This window comes from Calonectris borealis, chromosome 13, assembly GCF_964195595.1.
Source record: "Calonectris borealis chromosome 13, bCalBor7.hap1.2, whole genome shotgun sequence".
In the NCBI taxonomy this organism is placed as follows: domain Eukaryota; kingdom Metazoa; phylum Chordata; class Aves; order Procellariiformes; family Procellariidae; genus Calonectris; species Calonectris borealis.
Genome location: NC_134324.1, coordinates 22,158,422 through 22,177,749, shown reverse-complemented (window position 1 = coordinate 22,177,749; position 19,328 = coordinate 22,158,422). Strand labels below are relative to the sequence as shown.

Below are 19,328 nucleotides of genomic sequence, written 5' to 3'. Positions count from 1 at the left end.
AGGGGTTGGTTGCTGGAGGGAGCGGGAGGTCCAAGCCAAGCACCGGCAAGATCACGGGGTTTGGGGTCAGCTGAGACCCGTTGGGGTGTGCGCGTCTGTGCAAGAGGCAGCTACAGATGAGAGGATCCAAGGGCCAGACTGGGGCAACTGGGTGTCTGAGGGCACTTACTGGGGGGATGCACATGCGTCTGCGTGTGCCCATCCCTGCTCAACCTCACCGCTGGCTGGACCTGGGGGCCCGGAGCTGCAGCAGCCTCCCCTCTGCCGGGCAGGGGATTCGGCAGCCCCCGGCAGATCTGGCAGTGACAGCAGGACCGTCCCTGCTCAGACCTGCGGCTGCTTGTGGCCCGTCAGCCTGGCTGGGCTGAGGCCGCCCGCACTCATCTCAGCCTGGGGGCCCTGGGTGGGCTGTGTCCCTGCAGAGCACCTCGCACGGCCCTCGCATCCCCCATGCCGCAACAGCTCAGTCCAGCCCGTCTCCTGCACCCACCTCCTGGCAGAGGCAGGTGCCGATGGGAGTCAATCAAAGCTCCTCACCCGCCTCCCCTTGCCCGGGCGGTGCGTAATTACCGGGAGCGGGAGCGAATTCATTCAGCTCTTCGCTCCCATTTCCTCCGCCCCTTTTCATGCTGCTCATGTCACTCGGCGCACAACGGCGCTCAGTCACGCGGCCGGCGGCCCCAGGTAGATGACGATTCAAGTCCCCTGGGATGGGGCTTGGCCTGATTAAGAACCCAGATGCTCCTAACTGGGGCGATTGGCTTCAGCCAAAACCATCGATATTCACCTAAATATCTTTGCACATGAGGAGCTGGAAATCCTTCCCGGCATCGAGCTGGCTGCACTGCATAGCTACCGCCTGGGAGAGAGGGGGATGAGGGAGTAAAGCTGGAGTGTTATGAAACCAGTAGGAAAGGGGGAGAAGGTGTAGCTGAAACACTGCCGAGCCGGGAGCTGAGCATCCCTGCTTTGAAGATCCTGCTCCCTCTCTTGAATCACAGAGCCATTTGTGGCTGGAAAAATAATTGTGTCTTTGGGATTTGTTCCTTTCCAGGCAGATCCTTTCCCAAATAGTTGGGAAGGAAGCCTTAGGGGTGGCTGGGTGCTGCGGTGCCGGGAGAGGGACAGACCCCCCCCACCCACCAGCCTCGCGCAGGTCCCCCCCACGCAGGAGGGCGGGTGCCGGGCTGGGAAGCTCCCAGGTGTTGATCTTCCTCATCCCGGCTTTTACGCTGGCTGGAGGGAAGCCCATGTGGGGCGAAGGCTCTGGGGTGCGATGTCTGCCCCGCGGGGGGATGCATCTGCCCCAGCCTGGTTGCACGGGGCCCCCCAAGCACCCCCAGCTGCCAGCTCCTGGGGGTGCAGGGGGACCGGCGCTGCTGTCTCTGGGCATTGCCCTTGAAGAGTGGGGCAGCCGAGCCACGCCACGCCGGATCAGCCCCCCTCCCTTCAGATCCCCGCGTCCCTCGGCACAAGAGGTAAAAATAAACCTTGCCCGGCCGCCTTTGCGAGCTGCCGGGGCCTGGCTGGCACCCAAGCTGCATCCGCAAAACGCAGGTGCGGAGGGCCCCGACCTTGGGGAGGTGCGTCGGGGTGGCGGGAGAGCTCATGAATGAACGGCGGGGCGGGTGCGTGCATGGGTGCGTGCGGGTGCGTGCGGGTGCGCGCACCCCCTCGTGCCTGCGGGTGTGGATGTGGATGTGGAGCAGGGAGCCAGCCTTGTTGTTATTCTGCTCACAGCGGCTCTGATTCACAGACTTGGATCATGAATATAAGTGAAGACTTTGACGTCAGAGTTGAGATTTATCAGCAGATCCAATGGGGCAGGAATATTAAGTGCAAGTCGATGCCAGCTATCTGCCAACGTTATTAGCAACGCTCACCGAGGAATGAGGCTTAACACCAAGGACTGGAAGGACTGGGAAGGAAAAAAATAAAAACGGGGGGAAGCAAGCTGATCCTCGAGCATTAAAGCCAGGTAAAACAACAACCCCCAGCGGCCGCGGCTGCCCCCGGGCTGGGCTGCATGCGGGAAGGGGCGATGCCGGCGGTGGGGGTCGGCAGCAGGTAGAGCCCCCCCCGACCTTCACACCTCCGGCGCGGGGGGGGAGATTTACTCTGCAAGGGGGGCCGCGCCGAGCAGGGCAGGATCCTGCAGCTGTTTGCAGCTGGCTGGGAGCATCTTGCACCAGTCTTTTCCAAAGGAGGGAGAAAGGAGAAAGTTAACGCAGGCTGTCCCTTGCCGCTGCCTTCTCATTTCATCAGCGGCTCCGCATACATGCGAAGGCTGGCCTATTAATAGTATTTATTTTTACTCGCAAAAAAGAAAGGGCTGCGGGGGGAGGGGGGGGGGGCGCTTTGCGCTATAAATAGGCGGCAAAAGGTAGCCGTGCCCCGGGGAAGGGAGGCGGACCCCGGCGGCGGGGTGCGCAGCGCCCGCGGATCCTGCGTGAGGCCGGGCCGAGCGCATGGAGGCTGCTGGCAGCAGCGGGGCGCTGAGTTGTGCTCGGCCTCAGCCCGTCGGCAGGAGCAGGAGCGAGCGGCGAGGCTTCCCCCGGGCGAGGGGTGCGTGTGTGTGGGGGGGGAGAACGGCGTACCCCGGCCCGGGGGGGGTGTTACTTCCCGGGGAAGCTGCAGTCGGGCTGGGGGGGAGGCAGAGGAGGATGCGCCCTGCGGCGGGCGGGGGCGGCCCGGTGCGGGGCTCGGTGCGGGGTGTCCCGGGGCTCGGGGCGGGGCGTGGGGCGGGTGTCCCCGGAACCCGGTGTGGGGCTCGGTGCGGTGCTCGGTGCGGGGCTCCCTGGGCTCGGTGCGGGTCACGGTGCGGGGCTCCCCAGGCTCGGTGCGGGGCTTCCCGGCCTCGGTGCGGGGCTCCCCGACCTCGGTGCGGAGCTCCGCGGGCTCGGTGCGGGGCTCGGCGCCTCTCTCCGCAGCCGGTGCCCGTGTCCGCCGCCCCTCACCGCATCCCTCTCCCTCTCTCCCCAGCGATGCTGCACGGCCCCGCCGCCATGGGGGAGCCGTGGCAGCCGCAGCCGCAGCAGCAGCGGCTCCCGGGGCTCGGCAACGCCTCGGAGCCCAGCGCCTGGCCGTCGGCGGCGGGCGGGCTGGGGACGGCGGCGCCGGGCGGCGGCGGCGGCGGGGCCGGGACCGGGGGGACCGTCAGCCCCTGGGACATCGCGTTGTGCGCTACGGGGACGGCGGTGGCGGGGGAAAACGCGCTGGTGCTGGCCGTGCTTTTCTACACGCCGAGCCTGCGGGCTCCCATGTTCCTGCTGATCGGCAGCCTGGCCCTGGCAGACCTGCTGGCGGGGCTGGGGCTGGTGGCCAACTTCGCCGTGCGCTACCTGCTGCGGCCGCCCAGCGAGGCGGCGGAGCTGGGGGCGGCGGGGCTGCTGCTGGCCGCCTTCTCCGCCTCCGTCTGCAGCTTGCTGGCCATCACCGTGGACCGTTACCTGTCGCTGTACAACGCGCTCACCTACCACAGCGAGCGCACGCTGGGTTTCACCTGCGCCATGGTGCTGCTGATGTGGCTGCTGTGCCTGGGCGTGGGGCTGCTGCCCCTCCTGGGCTGGAACTGCCTGAGGGACCAGAGCGCCTGCAGCATCCTGCGGCCCGTCACCAAGGACAACGCGGCGGTGCTGGCCGTCACCTTCCTGCTCCTTTTCGCCCTCATGATGCAGCTCTACCTGCAGATCTGCAAGATCGCCTTCCGGCACGCTCAGCAGATCGCCGTGCAGCACCAGTTCATCGCCACGGCGCAAGCCACCTCCACCCGCAAAGGGCTCTCCACCCTCTCGCTCATCCTCGGCACCTTCGCCCTGTGCTGGATCCCCTTCGCCATCTACTCCTTGGTGGCCGATTCCAGCTACCCCGTGGTCTACACCTACTCCCTGGCGCTGCCCGCCACCTGCAACTCCCTCATCAACCCCATCATCTACGCCTTCAGAAACCCAGACATCCAGAAGTCGCTCTGGCTGGCCTGCTGCGGGTGCATCCCTTCCACGTTCTCCTCCAGACCAAGGACATCCAGCGATGTGTGAGGACTGAGCACGGAGCGAGACGCACTCCCTTGCTCTCCTCCTCCTCCTCCTTTTCCCCTCCGTCGTTATTGTTTCCTATCCGGAGGAGCCCCCCCGGCAGCACATCTCGTTCCATGGAAAAATGGCCAAAAAGAGAAAAAAGGAAAAGGGAAAAAGAAGGGGGAAAGAAAGAGAGAGAGTAGAATGATAATGGTTTCCTTTAGAAATGTTATTTTCTTACACATTTTATTTTTTATTTAAAAACACAAAACACCAAAAAAAAAAAAAAAGAAAAGAAAAAAAAAAAGGCTCTCCGTACGATGGCGTTTGTCTCCTCTCGGGGTAAGGAGCCAGGGGAGCAGGGGGCTTGCTGGCCCTGGCCGGGTGGCTTCCACCCCCCGGGGGCATGTCCCACAAGTGGCAGCCGCGGGGAAGGCCACAGGAGCTGGGGGGGGACACACACGTGTCGGGTCCCCCCATGGCGGGGCTGGTCCCCACGTGTGGGGTGATTGTGCGGGGTGGGCACCCCCATCCCCCTAAAATCAGGTCTTGCAATGCTATGCAATAAGGGGGGGGGGGGGACAGCTCCGGCTCGGCGGGGGGGCCCGGAGGGACACAGGGAGCCGGGGGGGTGTGGGGGGTGGAGGGGACCTGGGGGGGGACATGATGCCTCTCTGTTTCTATGCCGTTTGCGAAGCACTTTGAGAACCTGCGGGGCAAAAGGCACTTTAGGGTATGGCCATCATTTCGGGCTGTCACAGGGATGGGGGTCCCCAGGGAATCCATTGCCCCCCCCCAAAGAAAGCAAGGTGACTGCGGGCAGGGTGGGGGTTCACGGTGTGCAGGAGGTGAGGGCGGCCGGGGTGCCCCGCACCCCAAGGCTCTGGGGAGGCCGAGGAAGGGCTCTCCTGCCCGGTTTGGGGCCAGGGGGTGATGCTCTCCCCCGCTCACTGATCGTTTACATGGGGTGGGGTTTTCATCCAAAGAGGGGTCCGGGCTTGCTGGGGTCCCCTAGAGGGAAGCCTCTGTCATCACATGTGTTATTTCGGATGCTACCAGTTTAACTTGCTTCATTAGAGAAGCTACGGTACCCTCACATTCCTCTACTGCATCGTGCGCTTTGTGGCGTTAGTGAGACCATGATGAAGTGTCCTTTATGTTGTGTTTTCTTTTGGCCCAGAGTGGACTAGTGGGTTCCCTTAAAATCAAGCAAGAAACCAAGGAACATTGAGAGAGATGGCAGGGCTTGGGGTGAAACAGCTAGGGTGGCTCAGGGCAGAGGTGGTGGGTGCTGCTCTGGGGCCCGGCATGGGAAGAGCTCAGTGGTTGCAGCAGGAGACCCCCCCGCCAGCTGAGCCTGGTGTCCCAAACACGTTGGTCTCCTTTAGAGAAAGACACTGTGACCTCCAGCATCCAAAATGCTGCACCACGGGCAAAACAGCCGAAGGTTCCTATCAACACAATCCAACGGCACCAAACCATAGCATGTGTACACCGTAGTTTCGTGGGAGACAGAAATGTTCTTGCTTTGTGAGGCTGTAGTGGGTACGAAGCCACTTTATGGCTGGATGCAGGCACAACTGTACGTTCTCTCTGGATCCGTGCAATGAATTTCTCGCTCCTCCGAGCTAAGTGGACATGAGAAAGCTATGAACCTCCAAAGTGTGCCTGGGGCTTGGACTTATTGTCTGCCTTTGAAAGGTGGCCAGTCTCTCATTTTTTTTTTCATTTCCTTTCTCTTTTGAATACCTTGGGCAAGGGGCAGTAGGCGCAATGTTGAATCAGCATACATTTAAAAGTAAATATATATATAAGAAAGAGTAACATATAGATAAACACTTTTCTCTGCTCATTTTATTTCTTGTTTCTGTAAGTGCAGCCAAGTCCCTGCAGTTCCTCAGTGTGAAAACTCAAGACAGAGTTAGTTTAAACCATTTTTGAAACTGTGACCATTTTGAAATGTTTTTATACAACCCAATCTAGAAGTCAGTATGTTTCTCTGGGCAGCTCATTTTGTATCTTTAAATGAAATGTGGATTAACTGATCAGCTCTAGAGAAACCTTGACATGAAAAAAGTTGCATTTTCTTGCCTTTCCAGTCAATTCCCTGTTGTTGAAGGTGTTGGTTTTAACAATGTTCTTTTTAGAGTTTAATTGTATACTTGAAACTTGTCTCGGTTCGAGGGACCCATTGATCAGCTTTGACAAAGGCATACAAGGGTCAATGGAAAATTGGCAGTAGGGGAAAGATTTGGGACGTGAGGAGCTAACGCCGAGGATACAGTCCCTACCAGACAGGTCAGAGAGGAGGCGGAGATGTCCTCGCTGAAATGCTTGGTACTCGCCCAAACACATTTACAGCAACTTTGTGGACGGCAAACTCTGCTGCCTAAATTCTGGTCCTTGTACTAAAGAGACTTTTATTCTGCTGCACTAATCCAACTCACAGGCAGTATCACGATGTGGCGCAAGTATATTGTATGCTCAGATTTAGTATAAAATGCCGATCGAATTTTTTTTCAAGTGATGGTCTAGGACCTCTGTCTTGGAGACTGTTAAAGGTGGCCATGGAAGTCATTAAAAACACTTGATTGGCTTCAGGAAAAGTCTCAAGAAATCTCCTCTAAAGAACATTTTGATAAATTGGCATTTTTGCAGTCTTTCCACAAAATAAAAATAAATGCATTTTTTAGGTGTTTTTTCCTCTGCTGTTTTCCCTTTCCTTTCTTATCAGTGGGAAGAGGGAGAAACAAGGAGAAGCGAGGAAGAAGATAAACGGGTATGAGTTCACCTGCCATGCATTGCGGAGATCTCTGACCATTTTACCACACCTATGCTTTGGTGGTTTTTTTCCCTTAAAGAAAATCTTTCACTGGAAGAAGTTTTGAGTGACAATGTTGGACATCAGTGATGACGTTGGATGTTGGAGCCTCCTTATGCTGGACATCAGGAGAGCTAATTTAAAACCTTAAAATGCTTGCCAAGTTAGTGATGCTGTGTGCAGGGTGGGAATGCCCTGGTGTCCTTCAGTGCTGGCTTTGGGACTTGTTTAGTAGAGAATGCAGGGCCTGATTTTGGATGAGGTCATGTTGCCATAAACAAGGAGCAGCTCCCGTGAATGTAACGGTATCACATGCGGATGGGGGACCATAAGAGGAGCACTGGAAACCAGAAAGGGTTTTCCAGCACAGTGAATCCTCTGTGGATCCAAAACATCTGGAAACATGGTGAAAAGGGCCAAGCAGCCGCTGTCTAGCTCCTGGGCATCATGAGAAGGACACGGAGCAACCGGGGTACGGCCCCTCGTTCTCCATTTTCTGGTATTCAAGGGACTGGTGAGCCTCCTCCAGCTGGGATTCTTATGTTGCAAGTCATTGGAAAAGTTGAGGTCTATAAAAGCCTATATATTTAATATTTTTATATATTTAATTATTGTGCTTTTCAGATGAGATACAAGGGGGCAGTGGTAGTTCTGCAAAGCACAAGGTCTTCTGCTGGTGGAAATTTGCAGGTGTCCTTCGATCTCCACGGAGCCTCTGTGGCCACTCCAGGAGGAAACAGGACCTGCTTGGAGAGGGCTGGTTGGCGTTTAGTTGGGAAGACCTCCGTGTCCTCACCCTGGCGAACGGCCCAGATCTTGCCATTCTACCTTCAAAAACTGAGCTTTCCAAATAGCTTTTGATAAAAGACGAAGGGGCCAGAGCCTGGCCCCGCTTACACTCACATCACTTCTTGACCCTACAGGAGCTGGCCTAGATTTACAGCAGCAGAAACAAGCAGCAAACTGGTCCTGAGCATGACACGAGGTATCTAACCAGCCCCAAGCCTACGGCCGAGATCAGCGTAGCCAGGGAAATGAATCCGCTGCTTATTTGGCTGATCTATTTACAGGTTTCTGCTTGCCTTTGGCTTTTCTACCATGAGTTGGTAGTAAGCAGAATCTAGGTATGAAATGCTTTCTGTGTCGGTGGTTGGCTGTTTTAGTCGTGGGGATGAGGAAAGGGTGAGGAGGAGAAAGAAAGAGAAAAGATTCCTCGAATATACTGTGAAAAGGCCAGGGACACCGTCGGGTGGGACGTAACCGCAGCTGCACGAACGCCCTGAGTTTCGTGGAGATGTGCTAGGGGTGGGTGCGAGCTGGTGCGTTTACAACAAGCCCTTGTCCCTGTCCCAGCGTGTTTCAACTGAGAAATTAAAAAAAAAAGCTAATAAAATGTATAAACTCTACCAACAAAGTTGGTTAGGTTTTTTTTCCTTTCCATTTTGTTCAGTTTGGGACTTTGAGCAGTGAAAATGTCTCTTTTTAGCCAACTTCATTTCAGTAACCAGCAGTAAATATCTCAAGGATCTCAGTCCTGATGTGGCAGCCACAATTTGTTCGTCTCAAACAAAGAGTTTTCATTGAACTTTGAATAAAACCCCAAGAAACCATTACTGTTCTCAGCAGGTGACAAAGTACCTCTTTCTTGTAGAAGCATCAAATTTGAGGTGGGAAGGTCTTTAAAAAGCCATTGATCTTGGTAATCACTTGTGTTGATGTGTATTGACCAGCATCGACAACTCACTTAATTGTTAACAATTAATTAGCAGTTCGCTTTTAATTGTCAGGAATAACTGTTCTACGCGCGTGGTATTTCCTTGTAACTCCCTTCGGTTACGCACAACCTTTTCTCTCGGTGAGGCGGTCACGCTGCTGTACAGCTGACGGCTTCACTTGTACCATTTGCACCTTTTCTGTTCAAAATGCAGCTGCCTACTGCAAAATCCCCCGCGAGCCGCCCTTCCCGCTGTCCCTGCAACCCCGGGAAGGGAGCTCTCCCGTTCCTGTTGGAGAACTCTGCAATACAGAGCGTTACACAGATAAAATGGATTTTCAGTAGAGAAGACCCAAATCAGAACAGATGGTCCAAAGCTCTTTTGCCCCTGACTTTGAGGGATGTGCATAAATCGCCTCCAGCTCCAAGGGTAATAATTGCCTTCACAAATTCTGCTCGATGTCAAGCGTAATTGTGTCTAAACCAAAGTTATTCCTTCGCGATTTGAGCACGCTGCCGCGGGCGGGACGCTGGATGCCTGACAGCATCAACAGACACCGAAATCACAAGCACAGGTTTATGACCTTATTGCAGGACCTGGGAGGTGGAAAACATCTGGCTTGTCCCAGGAAAAGCTCTTTTCCAACTGGGCGGTATCTGGCTAGGGATGAGGGGTAGTGCTGGCCACTGCTGGCAAAGCAGGCGTCCTTTCCAGTCTGCTGCAGCCTGGCCTCTTGGGTCTGCCTTGCCTTTCCTCTGCACCGTGTAGAGAGTGGTAAGGGCTGGGCTCGTTTCTGCTGCCCCTTGTGAGCAGGTCAGGATCAGGCCCCAGGCAGGATAAAGAGCATCCTCCTTAGAGGGCGAATCCTCTAGCTGGGAGCGGGGGATGAGTTTCTGGTGGCAAAGCTCAGCAAGAGACTCAGCCAGGCTGGGGTGGCCCAGGGCCAGATCCTGCTCTGCGCTGGCCCTCCTGAGGCTCTGAAACCCAGATCAGCCTGGCCAGGCTTCGGGCCGTGTCCGTCTTCAGCAGCGCAGATGGGCAGCGTGGGAGTCAATCGTCCCCCTTCCCAATCCTGCCTCCCGTCCTATCTGCTTCCCCAGGAACGAGGCCATTTCACAGCAATCAGGACAGCAACTTATTTTGATGTAGGTGTTTTCATTAGCCTTTTAACTTGACGGGGAAAGTTGATCTCAAAGAAAAATGTACAGTTATCATTCAATTACGGTTAAATCAAGCCCCTTCAATGCACTTTATGAACGAGTGAAAACAAATCAATGCTGTTATTGCACTGTATCTCTATTGTGTATAATATTATACATTCATCTGTAAGAGTAATTTATTTTTATTACTGTAAATAAAACTGTTAAAGTGATTTGTCAAGAGGATATCCAAAAATAGGGGGGGTAAAATTAAAACGTTTGAAGATCTGGGCTCCTGTCCCAGGTATGTGCCACACTGTGCGTGTCTGTGTTTTTATTTCCGCTGAAGCAAGTCCAGTGCAGGTTTCTGCTTTCCCTCACCCAGGGGCTGTGTTTCCACGTGGACGGCGATGAGCTGGTTGAGGGTAAGAACTGCTCGAGACATTGATCGTACGGGCTGGGAAGGAACGGCTCCTGCCGCTCGGAGCCTCCACGCAAAAGGATGGAGACTTTTCCATCAGCAAGCCATCCGCTCATTACCCAGGCGGTCAGGGATTAAATACCCATGGGAATGTATTGATCTTTGAGAGCTGGTTTCTCCAAAGGAAGGGTGAGAGAGAGGTCACGGCTTTCGGCTGCTGCCTCTGTGCCCTGGCCTCTAATAGAGGAGGGAGCATCCCAGGGCTGATAACCCACAAAGGGACCCAGCGAGGGCAAGCTGACAAAAAGCCGAACCCAAATCTACTTTAACCTCTTAAAATCTTTATTGTTTTGTTTTTTTTTTTTTAATTAGCACATGCATAAAGTGTCAACAGTTTGGGATTAAGATGACATTTTTTGAACAAATGTAGTTACAAGCGGTGCTTCGGATCGTTCCAGGTTTCCTCTCTACACTGTACAGAAGAAAGCTCGTGTTGCGACCAGCGTAGTCCCTACCTTTCCATCATCGTGTCACGACAGGCAGAACCCACAACACTGGGGAGAAATACACTTGTTCACACGTAGCAACTGGGTACGGTAGATAGATACAAGCAGCAACATCTACTCACCTATTGACTAAGTGCACATGGTTAAAAGACCCCATTAGACAGTGAACATCTCCTTCTTTTTTAATGTCAGCTATATAATAATGGAAATCAAATTATGGCCTGTAACGGGTGACCCTCCCATGGGAAGAGACGCCTGTCTCCCGTCACCTGCTTCTATCAAACGGCAAGTCAAAGGAAATACGGGTAATACTTCCGCCGGTGTTAAAAAATGAGCCTTTTGCAGGAGCATCGGGGCAGCCCCACGGATGCTCAGCACCCCAGGAAGCCAACCGCAAGGTGCCACCAGGCTGGCACCTCGCTGTCCCCATCGTGCCACCCCTGCAAAGCTGGAGCCAACCTCCGTAAAGACCGGCCCCAGCCCTGGCTCCAGGCTGTACGTGTGAACGGCTGGTGCCAAAAGGGGAGAAAACTGCTTTTAAAATGCTCGGCTCAAGCTGGCCGCTCACAGATGCTCTATTTTAGGAGAATCGCTTGCCCCAGTGCTCCGGGAGGTCTTCCTGGCTCGTAGCTGCTGAATTTGGGTAGTGCAGAGGGGTTTTTGGGGTGTCTGAGGAGCTCCCAGCCCAGCCTGGTCTAGCCTTGATCCCCAGGGCTGCCGGGTGCAGGGCACAGGAGATGATCCCCACCTGCCTTCAATGCCCCCCAAAATAACGCTGCTGCAGCGCCTGGCCTCACCCAGAGGTGCTTGTGCTCCTACTCCCTCTGAAGGCGACGGAAACCTGGCAGCGAGATGGCTCCTGTCCTGCCGCAGCAGCTGGCATTGCCCCATGGCCCTGGGCTGGGGCAGGAGGAGGAGGAGGAGGAGGAAGGCTCTCCAGCCTGAATGCTTGTCCCACGGCGGCAGCAATGCACATACCCTGGAGCAAACCCACCAGCACGTGTATGTCCCACAGCAAAGCGGTGACAGGGTTTGTCCCCTCCCTGCACGTCCACCGTGTCCTCTCGGGGACCGTCCCCGTACCAAAGGTGCAATGTTTGCACGTGTACCCAGAGACGTGTGGTTGCCGGAGCAGGTTTTCCTTGGGTTGGCCAAAATCAGAGTAAAAGCTGCTTCCAAAACTACCCCTGCGCAGCTGCGGGTGTAACAGCCCGTGCGCGAGGAAGGAGGAATCCCAGCGGATACCTCGGGGTCTGGGCAGGTCCAGGTTTCCACCCAGGTGAGGACAGGCTGAGCATCAGAAATGCTTGCAAACACCCTGCCCTCCCCCAGCTCGGCCAGCCCACCCGCCCCGTGAAGCCCCGCGCTCCTCGGCAACACAAGGGGGACCTCCAGAAAAGGCACTTGTGTCAGAAAGGAGCTGCCCTGCTCCCGCCGCCCCGCTGCTCTCCCGACGGGAACACCGGACCCCAGCCCCACGCGTGACACGGCGCAGCCGAACGCGGAGGGGAGGAAAACGCCGGCGACGCTTCGGCATCAACCCCAACTCACGCCGAGGATATCCCGTTTCAGACTCGCCGGGCAAGTCAAGCGGCCCCAAAATGAAGGAATTCTATTAAGATGGGGAACCATCAGCCCCAAAACGCTCCTAAAAATGCATTTCGGAGAAAAAGGTTTCTTTTTGGTGGGGATTTTCTTTCTTTTTCCTAATCTGCTCTGATCTGAGATGAAAGGCACCCCAAAGAGAGGCCCCATTTGTGGAAAACTGGCCAGAACTAAAGGTAGACCTGAAACATCTCAGTGTAAAAATAACTGTGGTGGTGGTGGTGGTGGTGAGGGGGGGTGTTGGTGCTCGTAACGGTAGGATTTTTGGAGACCTGGCAGGACTGGGCCAAAGATGTGCCTGCTGCCAGCGGGAAATCAGCAGCTCCTCAACGTGCATCACAGTGACGTCACCACGTCCACTCTGTTTCTACTGCAAGATTTTTATGGTTTTTTTCATGGCAAGAAGTGACTTTCTATGGAGTAAGTGTTCCCAGCTGAGGCATCAGGCATACACAAGCACTGGTAACAGGTGAAAATCAATGGGATTTGGGACACTTGAGCTGGGGTGGGGCCTTCAGGGACAAAAACACCTCCTACGGTGATAGGAGACCCATCTCCTTGCTGCCCTGTGGGCTGATAGGCTGCTTGCTCTGTTCTGAAACACTGGTTTCTTAGGAACTGATTTTTGAAGGTGGTTATGGTGACAACTGCTCTGTTTTTTGGTGGCTGGGAAGCAACATTGGGTCTGACTTTCCCTCAAGGTCCAGGGGAAGGAGACGGAACAGATTTTCCTTCTGGAAATCACATGTGAGTTGTTTGTTTGGTTTTTAGGGTTTTTTTTGGGGGGGTGGTTGTTCATTTTTAGACTCCTCAGATCAAAGAATAACTTTTAAATTGTTCACCTCAATGCACCAGCATGGCTTAGACACTGCAGTCTGTGGACCACGAATGGTCTGGAGGAGCAGGTTGCTGGAGCTGCTGCCTTCTAACTATTGAAATACAGCGGTAACAGCTACGCACCCTGGGTTTCTGCGGTCAGTTCACACCCTTCCCCCTCAGATGTTTGTTCTGCAGTACATGTTATCTTTATCGTATTTGAGGATCAACACCAAAATTGGAAAAGGGACAACAAAGCTCAGGGAAAACGCAAGCAGGCTGCCCTGGCTGATGGGCAACGCTTCGGGGCTGTAACCTGCTGGGACAGATCCACAAGCACCAGTGCTGCGAGCCTGAAGGAGGGGATGGAGCAGAACCATGAACAGGCCAAGTTGGAAGAGACACCCTGTGGGCACCTCCACCATCCCCTGGCCCAACACGGGGTCATGGACAGTGCTCCTCCCTGGTGTTTGCCTACCGACTTCTCAAAGGTAGAGCCTCTGCAACCTGTTTCAGAGTTTCTCCACCCTTACCTTGAGAAAGCTTTCCCCGAGATCTGATTCAACTCCTTTCTGCCACAACTCAATCCCATGCCTTGCGCTTTAGTCCAACACGTGCATGGAGAACAGGTTTATTCTTCCCGCTGCCCTTCGTGGCTTTGCACAGGGTTTTACCTACCTGAGGTTTTTTCCTGTACAGACCATAACCAACCTAAAATGCCAGGCTATTTTCTTTCTATTTTGTTTCCTCCTCTCTGCACTCTAATACTTTCTATACACCTAAGTGCTAGAACTACCATTGGGCTGAACGTCCCCCAGGGCCAACCCAGACCCCTGGCATTGCCACCATGGGAAAGGTGTGCAGGGAAAGGCTCGTTTCACGCACACTTGGGCTCACAAGCCCCCAAACACAATGACCAAGAGCAGATTTAAGCTTGTTCCTGCTAAGAGTAAAAGACTACAGAGGGACCTCTGGGTGCTGCCCTGAAGGTGGCACCTATGGGAAGGTATCTATTAGGAGAGATGCCCATGGGAGGGCGAAGCATCAGTGATCTACCATCATGTAGCGCTATGGAGATGTCTGTGGCCTCAGGGCCCTGTACCAATGTAAGACAGACATTAATATTAATAATGTCACATCAACATTGCCTTCAGGGGACACGGTGGCCAAGCACGTCACATCCAGGTCTTGCCTGGGGATTTCCTGCAGCGAGAGCCCATCCCTTGCTGCAGGCTCTGCCTCAGCCTAGTGACAACACCAGGATGGTATTTCCTTTGGGAACATCCCGGTGTCCTCCTCCCACCCTGCCTGTGGGCGCAGTACTCAAGGCTTTGGGGCAAACCCCTCACTGATGTCCTTGACTGTGTGGTTTTTTTCCTATCCCTCCCCCAGCAAAATGCAGGCACAATTCTCACCTGGAGAAAGCAGAGCTTGAGCGAGTGATCCTAGAAAACCTGGAGTTTGTTAAAAAAACCCTTCAACCGTCCAAAAGATTGAAATACTTCAAAGTCTAGGCTTGGGTATAAGTGCCTGGCGGAGGACGCTTTCTATGAGCTAGGAGGGCATCGCATGAATTGCATGGGCAGCTCCAAGTGTTGGCAGGTAGCCGCAACGATGCGCCTGGCCACGTTTCCTATCGCATGCGTGGACATCCCAGAGGAGCATAGCCCTGCGTGACATGTGGGGACCACCCAGAGGGCATGGCGACCCATTCAGAGACAAAACCAGCATGTCTTGGTGCTCCTGGACTTTGCTCAGGCACTTTTGCGTGGGGATAGCGGAGGGGCAGGAGACCCCCACCGCTGCCATCAGTGGGGGGATGCAGTCGTGGTGCTGGTCACAGGGTCACCTAAGGAAGGGACAACAGTCCTCAAGGTGCTGCTGCCCAGTTGAGGGTAAATTCATGGGTGAGCGAGTATTTGAGGCTTCTAAAGTGCAGTGCAGGTTATATGGTCTTTGCTGTAAACTGTAAACTCCTCAGGACACAGTCCTTGCCCTTACTTTTATTTTTTTATCTGTAAAGTGACACGCCAGCTGAGAAAACCTTACCCCTAAATAACAACTACTACTACAGGAAAACAAGAATCATGGTGAAAGGAACAGCCTATGCTCCCCTTGCCAGCATCCCCTGATGGGGAGCACTTCCCATGGCCATCCATGGGCCAGCCACAAGGAAACGGCATGGTTCTCCTGCCAGCCGTGTACCTCCGGAAAGCACCCTCCAAAATACCACCTCCAGTGCTACAACCTGCCTCCCTCCAAGCGAAACTTCCACTTATCATTAAAGCTGAGGTGTTAGTTCAGGCTCTGTTCCCAGGGGAGTCTTCTGTTCAGGCTGTTGGATGTCTTGAAAGGGAGATAGAGATGGAAATATTGCTGGGAGGAAATTTGAGGGCTCTTACATGAAGGGAGCTCTCTGGAGAAGCTGTGTTCAGCCTTACATTTGTCACCAGAATAAAACCTTCCTGGGATAAAATAGCTGCAAAAGCAGGAGCTCTTGTAGGGTGTGAAGCTCACTCCTCCCTAGGTCTCTGCCCAGGGTGGAAAGTTAGAAGCTATGCAATCCCTTCTTCCTTCAAGACACTAATACTCTAAGGACCACCAGCATCAACAGCCAGCTCCAATTTGCACTCAAAATCAAGGAGGCACTGAGCGTGCAATGCCAGGGGGTGAACACTGCTAGACTTCCACCAACCTTCAGGAAACTTGAGCAAGACCGGACTTCACACCTGATGTAGCCTTCACAGGCAATGACTGGTGTACCATGGGCACGGTGGTCCCCATAATGTTCCTTTTCAGGTCAATCAGAAATGTCCAAGAGGTTCCTGATGGACCTCAAGGACTATAGCCTTCCGTTAATATCTCTAAGCAGAACCCAACTGGCTTATTTACTCTTCTGCTGACTCCGGCCCAATTCATTTGTATGCACGCAGAATATACTTCCCCCTGTTGGCAGTCATATTTATTACTTTTAATCTACGCCCATAAATTGGCAAGTAGGAGAAAGCAGATAAAATGGAAAGAGGAACTCTCGGGAGATCGGTTGGGCTCATTAAACGTTTGGCACTCTGTGATTATCTGTTGGCAATGAAATGCCACTGCTATATTTTAACATGGAACATGATACCTTAATGTCCAGGAGAATCTCCTCAGCCCACTTCTGGTACACTTGAGAGAGGAGAAATTCAATCATCTGTGACCTGGATTGTATTTTTAATGGCTGCCAAGCTAGATAAAATATTTAAATATTCACTTTTATATCAGCCCACATGGGGATTTGAGCATTTCAGGTTGCGTAACGCAGCATGGCCTACTTTTGGAAGAGTAGACGGAAATAGGCACATATGTACAAAATATTGAGTATGCAGCATATGGGTCAGACAGCCGGTGTTAATTAGTATGGCGCAACCAATTCCAGCAGAGCTGACCCAGCCCAGACCAACCAAGGAGTCGGTGTCACTTGTGTTGGCTTTCATAGGTCATCTGGGAAAAAAAACAGATGAATGCACCTAAAATAAGGATGGTCATCCTCAAAGGTGGCTGAGTCCCTCAAGCAAAGGCCAAAGGCACTGAGGGTGTTGGCATGAGACTGGGGCTCGGTGCCACCATGTGCTTGCCTGCCTCATGGCACTGCCAGGAGACAGTTGGGAAGAGCAAGGTGCGCCACGATCAGACCAGAAATGGGTGTCTACAGCCCACACTGACTATACAGGTTACTTCTCCACCAGCTACACAAGAAACCTGAGCAATGAGCTCCGATGTAGACATCTCACTGGGGAGAGGCTACCTGTGGATCAGCCCCATCCGTGGTATCAAGAGAGCTTCAGTGGAGCTGAGGCAGTTCAGATCCCTGGAAGAGCTGGATCATGATGTCTTCAAGCAATGGGCAATGCCAGGAGGTTATGGTCCTGCTGACTTGCTTTGGACTTGAGCATGTGAAAGGGGCTTGTGATATCAGGGGCTGGGAATTTCCTTAAGCAGAATACAAATGGTGAGGATGTGCTGGGATGTCCAAAGAGGAGAGGATGGTGTAAGAACATAAAAGCACAAGGAAACGAGGGTGAGCCTCGCTCCCTGCACCCCTGAGGCTCCTAGCTGCGCATCCGCTCTGCAGATGTGACCTGCGCACAGGGCAGGCAAGGCTTGGATTACGTGACTGTCGAGCACTTTGCCATGCAACGGCGTTGACCCTGGTAGTAGCACGGGTTGACTGACTGCTGCCAATTCCAAGCATAGCGAAGTCGCTGTGAGGTGACAGGGAGGTGGGAGGCTCCAGGGACAATCCTGACTCACCACGTGCCAATGGAGTCCTACCAGAATTATCACAGTTTCACGTGACACGCATAATGCAACTACTGCATGAAAAGAAGGGACCCAGTCTTTTAGGGGCACTCTGCTCCTCTCCAGTTCCCACCAGGATCAGCTCAGCTTCCCAGAACTGGGGCAGTCACAGACCTGAGGGACGAGCCAGCCCCGCATGTCCCAGAGCCCCTTCCCTGCCTTCACGTGCTGGTGGGACTCCCCGGCTCTGCAGCCCTTTGACCACCGAAAGAGGTAACGGCAGCTCCGACAGCCCTCTGCTATTCTTTCTCACGAGGGGTTGTTACTCTTTCTAAATTATCCACACAAACCCAATTTCTCTTCACATACAAACAGTATCACGATTGCATCTATATTAATAACACTCCACAATAAATACTACCAGGTGACTCTTAAATGTTACTCTGAATTTTCACAAGACTCTTCTGAACTTGCTCCAGGTCAAACCCCAGCTGCCTTGCCTAGGAAAGCCCGTCGCGGGCATCGCAGGGGCTCTCTGCCTGGCCAGAGACGCCAGGCTTGGGCCGAAAGCCTTTGCAGCCAGTTCTCTGCATCTCAGAGGGTCAACATCAGAAGTGAAAGCTCCTGGTGAATGCCCAGCGTCAGGAATTTCCTGGTCACCCGCAGGACACCATGTCTCCCTGCCTCCTCTGGTCAGTCCTGTTGCCTTGGGTTTGGCAGATGAGCTATTCCGTGCGTCCTACGGCTCTGCTGCTCTCGCCTGCCCTGCCCACAGCAGGAGCTCGGTGAAACGGGAGGCACGGAGCCTCCCTGCCAGCCTCCCGGGATCTGGGATGGATCCATACAGCTAATCCCATACTGCTGGGTCTTCCTGGCGCCGGGAGAGGCTGCCCCTCGCCAGGCAGAGCGGGACGAGCGCCCGAGCAGTTTAAATGGCATCAGCACTGCCGAGATGGGGAATTCTGGGGTTAAATCCGAGGATTTTATTTGCAGTTCCTGCTCTGACAGTCAGCCCTGCTGAAGTCAAGGGGACCTTTCCCTAAGGAAAGGGGGGCCAAACCCGGGGACATGGCCCACGGCCGGGCACTCCCCCCAACCACCCTTGCCTTCTCCCATATCGACGCTGCTCCTCCATTCGAGCCCCCCACTCATCCCCACAGCTCGCAGCCCAGTGCGGAGATGCGGGATGTGTCACATCGGAGGGACAAGAGGTCACCCGGCGTCAGTCAGGAGAAGGGAGGGCTCAGCAGCGGGGCAGGGGGCTCATCGCATCTTGCCGTGAAGGGTTTCTCACCAGGAGGAAAAGGAGCAGATACTTGGGGCATCCTTCAGCGTTAGCATTCCTCAGGGTGAATTTAAGCATCAGCCTTGGAGCCTTTTGGGTCCCAGCCATATCCTCCCACCTCCTTTACAGGTCTGGTCACTCCTAGGTAGTCAAAATACTACTTTTGTAGCCATCACATAGGCGGCTACTGGGAGAGCTGGGGAGGTGGGCTCAGAGCCCAGCTTCTCCCCAGAAGAGATGCAGCATGGGGGCCCAGTTTTCCCCCATTCAGGGACTCGTGGTATATGGAAACACAAGAGAGGACCTCGGGACACCATGTTGGGCAAGTCCATGGCTGGTCCTAGCCCCTTTTCTGCTGGTGGGGAACCTCTCCCAGCTCTCCGCAGGCTCTTACTCCCGACTGTGATATTTTCAGTATTCCCCTCCCCTCCGCTCTGCCTTCCCGTGCCTCCTCCCTTCGTAGCTGTGTGAAAAGCCTTCGATGAATCACGCTCTATTTTGACGAGCAAACTGGTATTTTCAGCGCCGTGGCAGGGGCCCAGCTCTCCAGGCTCCCCCACCAGTGCCCACCTGTGGGCTAAGAGACAGGGCAGGATCAGGCCGGGGGGGATTAGCGCCTGGGTCCCAGCTGATCTCAATTGTACGGGCGCAGTCTGTGGGGCTGCAAAGTGCAAGTTGAGAGTTTAGCTAAAAGCAGCATTTTGTCTAATTAATTTTTTTTTT

The 19,328-nt window shown here is 54.2% G+C and overlaps 1 protein-coding gene across 1 annotated transcript; it reads left to right on the top strand.

The window, feature by feature from the left end:
• Positions 1-2,984: 2,984 nt before the first annotated feature.
• Positions 2,985-4,753, top strand: LOC142087523 (G-protein coupled receptor 12-like). Its single transcript, XM_075161823.1, has one exon. It carries the CDS (start codon positions 2,985-2,987, stop codon positions 4,035-4,037), a length of 1,053 nt encoding a protein of 350 aa, XP_075017924.1. The 3' UTR covers positions 4,038-4,753.
• Positions 4,754-19,328: the final 14,575 nt, after the last annotated feature.